At 46.5% G+C, this 10,829-nt stretch overlaps 2 protein-coding genes across 2 annotated transcripts; both read left to right on the top strand.

Annotated features, from left to right (window-relative positions):
* Positions 1-6,360: 6,360 nt before the first annotated feature.
* Positions 6,361-7,840, top strand: LOC125550158 (40S ribosomal protein S25-2). The gene is made up of 3 exons (XM_048713082.1): positions 6,361-6,502; positions 6,588-6,797; positions 7,537-7,840. Exons 1-3 carry the CDS (start codon positions 6,500-6,502, stop codon positions 7,648-7,650), a joined length of 327 nt encoding a protein of 108 aa, XP_048569039.1. The 5' UTR covers positions 6,361-6,499; the 3' UTR covers positions 7,651-7,840.
* Positions 7,841-9,168: 1,328 nt separating this feature from the next.
* LOC125553347 (putative germin-like protein 9-2) lies at positions 9,169-9,885 on the top strand. Its single transcript, XM_048717144.1, has one exon. It carries the CDS (start codon positions 9,204-9,206, stop codon positions 9,834-9,836), a length of 633 nt encoding a protein of 210 aa, XP_048573101.1. The 5' UTR covers positions 9,169-9,203; the 3' UTR covers positions 9,837-9,885.
* The last annotated feature ends 944 nt before the right edge of the window (positions 9,886-10,829 follow it).

Here is a 10,829-nt window from a genome sequence, read left to right as displayed (position 1 = left end):
AAGATGCCATATGAGCAGCGCTGTACATATTATTTTCTTGTACAGTTTCTAATTGTGAACTCTTGAATAATCTTGTCCCGTTCGTTGGACAATGCTGTATTTTTAAGAGTTTTGGTAGGCATGTATGTGTTTGGTATAAAATCGGTGAAGGGTGCATGTAGTGTATGACATCGACCTGAATTAGTCAATGGAGAAAAATCTTCAAACTGAAGAAGATGAGCTGAAGCTTGCAAAGCCAAGTGATTGTGCGGGACTGAACTGAAGCCAAGACAGCAGCAAGCAAGCACTGACAAAGTATGGACTGAATATAGCTAACACGGCTGAGAGCCGAAAGTCATCAGGCACGATGCTCAATGCCGGAGGTCAATTGTAATTTTTATGTAATATAATTTGCCCGTGTGTTGCAATAGGTTCAAATATTTTAGTATTTTAGCATTTAATTCACCGGTCCATATTAATGTTATTGTGTGAATAAATGTTTATCAAATCCTGCCTGATTTGTCTGCCCATATTTCAGGATTTTATTTTGTAATCACTTATTACATACTTACGAAAGAAAACGTAAGTTTATTCGGTAAGATAATAAAAAAATAGGACAGTTAAGGCGGGTTTGAAGGAATAATGCTTAGTAGAAGAATGGAAGGTTGAACGAAGCACTGAATAATGCTTAGTAGAGATTCGCTTGGGCTGAGGGCCATGCCAGACCAACTGTATGTGTTTCTGCTCTGCATTTGATCTCCTACCTCGTCGTGATGGTCGTCATTTGATCTCCTACCTCGACCGAGTAGCTCATCAACCGAGTTATTTTACAGTACATCAAACGTTTTTATATTATGAGAGGTAGGGAGTAGTATTTCTTTTTTTTTAGGGAAAAGGGAGCTTTATATATTACTTGTATCCGGAGTACAATTTTTTAAGATTACATCAGTTATACTACATGGCACACTGCTCATCATAAAAAAACTGCCATTAGATCTAGCGTAAGCAGCAAGTTTATGTGCAGCCACGTTGCTCTCTCTTCCAATCTTTGTCATTCTCCAGGATGGGGAATTCTTCAACAATTCCAAAGAATCGTTATAAGTAGCTCACCATCTTGGCCTGATCACAGACTTTGCATTGAGGGCCTCCACAACAACCGCACGGTCTGTCTCGAAAATCGTCAGACCAACATATATTTTTTCCAAAGTTTGCATGCCTAAAAGCATCGCCTGCCCTTCAGCCTCTTCGGCATCACTGCACTCAGGGAGGGTCCAGCCCGCACTAAACAAGACCTCGCCATTGCTGTTTCTTGCAATGACCCCATCCGCTGCCAAACTCGAAATAGCAATGAAAGATGCATCAGAATTTACCTTCATAACGCCAACAGGGGCCCTGGTCCAATTGGAAGCATGGGCACTAACTTCAGATTTCGCTCTAGGAATTGCAGCCACAGGAGTTTTGCCCTTCAAGTCATGGGCATAATTAATGTCTCCATTAAGGCAGTACCAATAATTAGACAAGAAGATGGCAGATTCGGCAACGGAAGCAGTACCTTTATGATGCACTATATCATCACGTAAGTACCAGGCTCTCCATAACAACAACAAGATTCTCTCTTTGGAGGTGTTATCACATTGGCTAAGTAACATCAGCAACCAATCAGGTCCTGAACGATCGAAGCATTCTTCTTTTGGCAAAGGCCAGACTTTCCTCATAGCTTCTCTGATAGCTCTAGCTTTAGTACAGCAAACAGTAGCATGATATGCATCCTCAGGCTCCCTACCACAAATATTGCAAATACTATCGTGTTCCAAAGTCTGCTTCAATTTGTTTTCTTTTGTTGGTAAGGAATCAGTAGCAGTTCTCCAAGCAAAAATTCTGATCTTGTGGGGGATGTGTGCTTTCCATATGAGGTTCCAAAGAGACACTCTTCCATTGCCGTGGCTATGTGATGATTCTTCCCAGCCTGTAGAATTTTTCAGGTTCAGCCCCAAATTGTACGCACTTCTCACCGTAAAATTACCATCCTTTTCATGATTCCACGCTAGCACATCATCAACAGGACTTGATGGTATCCTAATTTTGCAAATCTCTAGAGGATCAAACTCATGGAACAAACTATGAATCAAAGGCTTATTCCACTCATTTGTGTTTGGAATAATCAATTGGTTGACCCAACGATTTGTGCTCCTGTTCTTAAGGGACATGATCGACATCCCTTCTAGGCGAGGGATCCAATTATGTCTACGAATCTGGATGCTTTTTCCATTTCCCACTCTCCATATCATGCCCTTCTTTAATAACTCAAGCCCATGTTCAATCCCTCGCCAAACAGGAGATGCATCCGAGGGGAAGACCGTATCCATGATATTACCTTTTGGATAATACTTTGACTTCAAAACTCTTGCACACATACTGTCCAGCCTTTGAACAAGTTTCCATGCTTGCTTCGCCAACAAAGCTTGGTTGAAAATTCTCATGTCACGGAACCCCATTCCGCCTTGCGATTTAGTACGAGTCATTCTATCCCATGACATCCAATGTACTTTCCGCTTGTTTTGCTCATCGCCCCACCAAAAATTTCTAATGAGTTTTTCATACTGATCACAGAAACCAGCCCCCATCTTGAAAATGCTCATGGTGTAAGTGGGAATAGCCTGAGCCACTGATTTTATGAGGTTGTCTTTCGCACCATGAGACATGAACCTCTCAGCCCAGTTTGTAAGCCTTTTAGTGAAACGAGCTGAAATGGGTTGAAAGTGTTTACCTTTCATGCGGCCTTCCGGGGTTGGCAGGCCCAAATATTTCTCCTCAAAAGTAGAAGTTGTAATATCCAAGGTACTAGAAATAGCCTGCCTGACCAGTTCTGGACACGCCTGACTAAGCAAAATAGAGCATTTTCCGGGGCTAAGAAGTTGACCAGTACCTTGCTGGAATAAAGATAGAGCATCTTTCACACTTCGAGCTTGAGCTTCCGATGCCTTGAAGAAGAGCAAACTATCGTCTACAAACAACAAATGCGAGATCCCTGGGCTTCCCCTGGCTACTTTAATTGGGGTAATGTGTCCAACTTCACACTGCTTGTCCAGGGCCATGGAGAGACCCTCAGCCACAAAGAGGAACAAGTAGGGGCTTAGCGGGTCACCCTGCCTCAAGCCCCTCGTAGGGTAAAAGAACTCCAGAATTTCCCCGTTCATCCTCACCGCATATCTCACTGAGCGAACAGAAGTCATTACCCACGATATCCATTTGTGGCAGAAGCCAAACTTGGACAAGGCACCTTCTAGAAACTTCCATTCGACGCGATCATAAGCCTTAGTCAGGTCTAACTTATAAGCGCAGTGAGTGTTCTGGGAAATTTTGCTCTGTTGGATCTTATAGAAGCACTCGAAAGCGATGCTGGCATTGTCAGTTATCATCCTTCCCGGGATAAACGCGCTTTGACTTTCAGACACAAGCTCATCGAGGAAAGTCCGCAAACGGTTGACGAGACACTTGGATATCACCTTGTAAATAACATTGCAGAGGCTTATTGGACGAAAATATTTAAAGCACTCAGGCGAGTTACCTTTAGGTATGAGAACGATGACCGTGTCATTTATGCCCTCAGGCATAACTCCATTCACAAAGAACTCCTTTACTGCAGCAACTACATCATCCCGCATAAAAGACCAATTTCTCTGATAAAAACGAGCCGGAAAACCATCAACACCCGGTGCTTTTAAAGGCCCAATTTGGAATAATGCATCACTAATTTCTTTCTCAGTAAACTCACAGCATAGCTGATCATTCATCTTAGGTGTCACTTTTGGCCGAAAAGAGGTTGAGCAATGCATCTGGATTTAGATTGTTATCCGCCTTGTAAAGCTCTTTGAAAAATTCAGTAGCACATGGACACGGAGATCGTTCCTAAGCCAAGCAGGTATATCAATGCTATTTATTACACGCAGATAGCATCGTTCAGGTAAGGGGACGAGATTATCCCAAATGACATGATTTAGCAAAATTGATAATGGATGTGTCTAGGGCACATCTAGATGTGCTCTAGTTATTGCACATCTAAGTGAGTGAATCAAACATAAAGAGGAAAAGAAAATATCCACACGAATCTTAACATAAGATCAATGACATAGGACTTAGATGTGCAATACTTATTGCACATCTAGATGTGCTTTAGCAAAACTGATAATAATACTCACTTCATCCTAAAATGTAAGAACATAATAGTGTTAAAAATGGTCTTACGTTTTGAGACGGGTGGAGTACTATAAGATAGATACAACATGTTGCGATTTCAAAGACTCTCAGAAAATGGTGACGATGTAGAATAAAGGCGGGCTTTCTCGTCTTGTTTCCTCCCAAATGCCGAAAATGCTTAAGGTCTTGCTCGTCAGTTTTAGATATTACTATCAAAGTTGCGACAATTAATTGGATCGGAGGGAGTACAAGATTCTAAAATTCTCCATAGACCTAGGATCCAAAGAAAATACTGGAAACTGGACTGAAGTCCAAATAATGTATAATTCTGCCTATTTAGTTTTGGTCTGCTACTGCTCTTTTTTCAGAAAATGGTCTGGTACTGCTCATGCATGCACATGGGGATGGTTTTCGAACGTACGAAACTTCAAATGGACTTACACAGATAAACTCCCCAGAAAGAGCCCACAACACGCGGCTCAACAGCCCAGTCCGGTCCACAGTGAACCCCACCTCCACACGCGGCTCCTATCATCATGGGACTAGCTAATGATAGTGATAGCAAAGTCTCCATGGCCCGCCACCTGTTAGAATTTGATTTCGCGCCGAAGTCTCGACCTGAACAACTAACAACTCCTCGTGCCCCAGCCCTATAAGGGCATGTACAATGGTTGATAAGATAGTCTTATCTTAAGTTTTACATGTAATTTAGAGATGACAAAAAAGAAAGTCTACAATGGGTCATCTCTTAGCCTTATCTTCAATAACTAGCAATTCCTACAAACATGGTGAGACATATTGTGCTAAGAGATTACCTCTTGTCTTCTCTTAAATAAGAGAAGACAAACCTTTTCTTATGATCCTATGTGGCACTCTTAAGATAGCACCATTGTACATGCCCTAAATAGCTGGCGCGTGGCCACCACCTTTGTTTTTTTTTTGAGGCAAGGCCATCACCTTTGTTGTGTAGCTGTGAATACCTTCAGTGTAGTGGACTTGGGCCGAGAGAGAAGATCCACGAGAGCAAAACACTGAGCAATGCATTTCCCCCTTTTCATGACTTTCATGGGCTAGCACCACACTAGTTCCGGCTTCTGCACCCCGTCTGCCTCGTCGCCCTGGATGAAAAATATTGGCTGGTGAAGTCTATCGTGGACCTCCATCCCGAGGCCGGCGATCGTGCCATGACCATTGCCGCCATCCAAGACTTCCTCAGTCGGTTCCGTGATGTGGAAATACCATGGGTCGCATCTACGATACATTCTCGGCGTGGCAGCAATGATGTAAGTAATTAGTTAACCAACAACTTTTCATTCACGGTTAGTACCCCATACATGTGATTATAAATAAAAATGATTTTTATGGGATACATGCACCCCAATATAAACAATTATTGAAAAATACAGATTGCTCGTGGAGGGGGAGGGGGGGCTGTAGCCCCCCTACACTACACCCATGCCCTATATTTCAACCAGAGATCCAAGCACCCTTCTTTTTTTCTAACCGGGCTTCAATCACCCTTTTGTTGGAATCTTGCATGTCCAAGTCCCTTTCTGTACATGAGGGTCGGCCCTGTCCTTTTGTCGTTGTGCTGGCGATCTTGGCTGGTCGTCAGCAACATCGTTGCAAAGGAAGCGTGAATTGACGCTGTGCTTGAAGTGCGGTGGACTTCTCTTCATGTTGAGGGTTTCGTAGTCCCGACAAGGGTGCAGTGAGTTGTGATCTAGCTCCGTTTGCCTGATTGTGGACGAGAACCCAGATGAGTCCAAGCGATGCCTCATCAGTGTGCATTGTTGTTTATCTGGGGGTGTGGTTGTTCCCCGACACCGTTGTATCATGCCGTTTTCTCTCTCTCTTTGTTGTGTGTGTTTGTTGTGTAAGGGCCTCATTAATTTAATATATATAAGCCGGTAGCTTTTTTCTTTTTCTTCTAAAAATGTCATGGTCAAAGCTTATCACAAATTCCGAGAGGGGGTTTCATACGACGGAGCCTCCTTTCTCTTTGCACCTTTGCAAACACACATTTTTCAGATACTTCCACTGCACATGCACGAACACGGAGACGGTTTTTAAATGTCCAAGAAACTTGAAATGGATTCATATTTTCTTTTGAGGGTTAATGGACTCATATGGATAAACTCCTCAGAACGAGCCCACCTCGCGCGGCCCAACAGCCCATTCCAGCCCACAGAGAAACCCTAGCCCCCATCCCACTCATATACCCCCTCCTCCTCCCAACGACCCATCTCTTCTCCCCGCCGCCGCCGCCTCCCCCTCCTCCTCCTCTTCGCCGCTCCCGCTCACGCCCCCACCGCCGTCAGCCATGGTACGCGCCCCTGCCCGCCCCCCGCATCCGTCTCCCCGCGTGACCACACCGGACGCGCGCTGACGGCCCCCTTGTTTCGTCGCAGGCACCGAAGAAGGAGAAGGCCCCGGCGGCGTCGTCGAAGCCGGCCAAGTCGGGCGGCGGCAAGCAGAAGAAGAAGAAGTGGAGCAAGGGCAAGCAAAAGGAGAAGGTGAACAACGCGGTGCTCTTCGACCAGGCCACCTACGACAAGCTGCTCACCGAGGTGCCCAAGTACAAGCAGATCACGCCCTCCGTCCTCTCCGAGCGCCTCAGGGTAACGCACTCCCTCCCTCCCTCCCTCCCTCGGGATCTCTTCTTCCTACTTGCTTCCTTCCTTCCCGTGAGAACCGAGATCTCGGGATGTTAGGATATGTCTGCTAAGTCTTTTACTGTCATGCTCTGGTGTTTGGATTGACCCCCATGCGCTCCAAGCCTCTCTAGCCTAGGGCATATATGACTGTTATGAATTGTTTGCATGTCCTATTGGATGCCGGTCTCGGCTGCTGCATCTGTGCTGATAGTTTTTGTGCAGCGTGATGCACAGTTTGGTGCATAAGCCTGGCATCCTCAGATTTTGATTGGTGTGCCCATTTTTGACATGTTCACTATTGAATCAATGGTGGTGCTTGGTATTCATCAGCAGCCTCAGGATGCAGTAGACATTGCAAAATCTGATTTTGACATGTGCAGTACCCATGTTTGGTGTACTTTGGCATCACCATTGATTAGTACTATTAACCATTGGTTTGTAGAGTTAATATGGTTCGGCGATGCTGATGAATACTAAAGTGGTAAAATGTGCTGCATCTTGCTGTCTACAATTTTTTGCCTACATGCCTTGTTACTAGATTGCAACTGTAGTATGACGGGACTAAAGCTGTGTTGTTGGTCTATGAATTGTTCTGGCATGTACACATATCCACGCTGTATATCAGTGCATCATCTGTGTTGGTTGCTTTCTATGCACTCTATCATATGATTATCTCACTCATTATGTCTTTCTGTACCTGCAGATCAACGGGTCACTGGCTCGCAGGGCCATCAAGGACCTGATGGAGAGGGGGCTCATCAGGATGGTGTCAATCCACTCCAGCCAGCAGATCTTCACCAGGGCCACAAACACCTAATTTATCATTATCATGTGTTATGTGTCCCTTTTCTAGTCCAGTAGACTGAGATGTTCCTGTTATATTGAGGTTCATTATGTTCAGCGAGGCACTTTGTGGGTGTTGTCTTGCACTCGTGCCACAAGTATGTTTGAATTGCTTTGAGTTTTTGGTACAATCTATAAGACGCAATGAAATCTACCTTATATTATCAGACTCTGTTTGTATTTGTTGCTGTCCCTGTTTGCATGCTTCTTCAGCTATATGAATGTTCCATCCGGTTGTATAATTGAACCTTATTTATAGCTGCATAGTGGCCCCTAGTTGCGAGGGTAATGGTGCATAAGATGAAGTTTCTCTAAAGTAGATTTGATTTCGGGAGGATTAAATTATCGTGCGCATGATTTTGATGCAACTCTTTGTGGTTTCTATTTCCCTGAATAATGGTGGTTGTCTGTACTACCTGGCTTCCCCATTGTTGTGCCCGTTCCAACTCTTTAATAACTCTAAGGCCCTAATTCCTGAATCAACAGAAGTAAATACAAGTTCTTATTTAGTTTCTTTTCACATCTTTGCAAAATAATTTTTCTGATGTCCTGTTTTCTCATCTCAACACAAAATACAGAAAGCTACACTGTGAACCAGTCCAATAGCAAGTTTCAGCTGCTAAAGCTTGTTACCCCCTTTGATATAATGACGTTTTGGTAGATTTGAACGGATGGATGTACAATACAAAGTTGTACCAAATCAAAGACAATTAATATGGATTGGACTATGTACATAAATCTGAGCAATCTATCTATTTTTCACCTTGCTTTTGGAATTTCTTCCTCTCTTCACAATTATAAGATGTTTCAACTTTTTTCTGATTCGGATGTATATAGACACATTTTAATGTGTTTATTCATTCATTTCAGTCTGTATGTTGTCCAGATTAACATCTCATAATTGTGAACGGGCGGAGTACTAATTAAAAGTAATGCCAGAGCCTTATGTCCCAGCTCAAATGACTGGACCACCCTGTGAATTGTAGACATGGAACACACAGAATTCCAGAACTGCACCCAGGGGCCAATGAATTCTTGATTTTGGGAGGATCGAATTACCATGTTTGTGAGTCCTTGAAGTATACATATGCCTGCATAAAAGTTGTTGCTAGTACATACGCATTTACCCATCATTTTCCTCTGATTCTCCATAATTTACCTCTCAATCAACAATGTCAGTTTAACTACATGGAACAAGCAGCACAGAATTGCAAAACTACATGTGTTGCCAAGTTCACCCAGGAACCAAATGATTCTTGGGAGTTTTGATGCATCCGAGGACCAAACCTTACCTGTGATGTGCTGGTCTTAATCTTGCCAGCAAATTGGCAATCTCTATGCATCTCACCTTGTGTGCCTTGTCTCTCACAAGGGACAGGACAACGGACATCATGTCCTCGGTTCCTCCACCTGTCCAAGAAAAGGAAATCAAGACTTCTATAAATTGCAGTGCACCCTCACTCATCATCTCCACAGCCACAAGCACCAGCAATAGTAGCTTCAAGAGCCAGGATCATCTGTGATCTAATGGCTTCCATGAACCTCTACTCCTTGGTGCTGGTGGCGGTTGCCCTGGTGGCCGCGCCGATGGCCGCCATGGCCGGCGACCCGGACATCCTCACCGACTTCATCCAGCCAACGTCGATGGTCGGCATGCCGATGAACATCACCGGCGACTACTTCACCTACACCGGCTTCCACCCATCGCCGCTGCCGCCGCTGGCCTTCACGCTCACCAAGGCCTCCATGGCCGAGTTCCCCGCGCTCAACGGGCAGAGCGTGTCGTACGCCAGGCTCGTGTTCCCACCGGGCACCGTCAACCCGACCCACACCCACCCGCGCGCCTCCGAGCTGCTGCTCGTCCTCGACGGCGCCCTCTCCGTCGGCTTCGTCGACACCGCCAGCAAGCTCTACACCAAGGACCTCGTCTCCGGCGACATGTTCGTCTTCCCCAAGGGCCTCGTGCACTACCAGTACAACCAGGGGACAACGACCGCCGTGGCGCTCTCGGCATTCGGCAGCGCCAACGCCGGCACCGTGTCCGTGCCCGTCACCGTGTTCGGCACCGGCGTCGACGACGCGGTGCTCGCCAAGTCGTTCAAGACCGACCTGCCCACCATCCAGAAGCTCAAGGCGGCGCTCACCCCGCCCAAGAAATAAGCCCGTCCGTGTGTCGTGCCGTATGTTTGGTCTTGTTCTTGGCACTTTGTCCGCCGTGTTGTGTTTTTGAATTTGTTTTGCTTGTTGAAATAACCTACCTGCCGAGCTATGCAGGCAACCATGTACTGCATGCACATGGTACGAGGAATTTGGTGGTGAAATGATGTTGAGATATGTGTGTTTGCAATGTCGTCTTGATTTGAATCAAACGGTTTGTGTGTTGATCTTTGGAACTCATGATCTTGACTCTTTGAGTTGTATATGTTCGCGATTTGTATTGGGTTGTGTGTGGTGAGTTGGTATATACCATTTTGAAGGTATCCCGCGACTCCGCTCGCGGCCGCCGCCGCCGCCACCGCACAGCCCCCTTCGCCGCCCTCGCCCATGGCCCCCTTAGCCCCCGCCGCTTCCCCTGCCGCCGCCCCTCCCCTTCCCCCTCCCAGCCCGGCCAGGGACGAAGGCCCTGACCCGGATCCCGACCCGCGCCTCTCTCCGGCAGTCGCTTTTCGCCCCTGCTGCTCCGGCCCCGGCTCCGGCCGCTCCGGCCCCTGCTGCTCCGGCCCCAGCGCCCGCCGCTCTGGCCCCGGCCGCCCCGGACCTGGCCGCTCCGGCCCCTGCGGCTCCAACCCTGGCGCCCGCCGCTCTAGCCCCGGCCGCCCCGGCTTGGGTGGAGGTTGGGAGACGGCGCCGCCCGAGCCTGGAGAAGGTGGCTGCTCCCCCTCCCAGGAAGGTGTTGGAAATATGAGAAAATTACTACGAGATTTAATCAGAATAAACAGAATATAAATCATGACCACAGCAGCAGAGATTAAACTAACCATGCGAACTAGCATAGCAGATGACCATATCACATCTAGGGCACATACTAGAAACATGAATTCTACCACGATCTCGAACAGGAAGGATAGAATCACATACGGTGCAGCGGGTGCAGCACCGCCGGCGTTGATGTTGTCGCCCATGTCGTCGAGGATGAGGTTGCCGAGGTCGGGG

This window comes from Triticum urartu, chromosome 4 (assembly GCF_003073215.2).
Source record: "Triticum urartu cultivar G1812 chromosome 4, Tu2.1, whole genome shotgun sequence".
NCBI lineage: Eukaryota > Viridiplantae > Streptophyta > Magnoliopsida > Poales > Poaceae > Triticum > Triticum urartu.
This window is presented reverse-complemented; position numbering and strand designations above follow the sequence as displayed.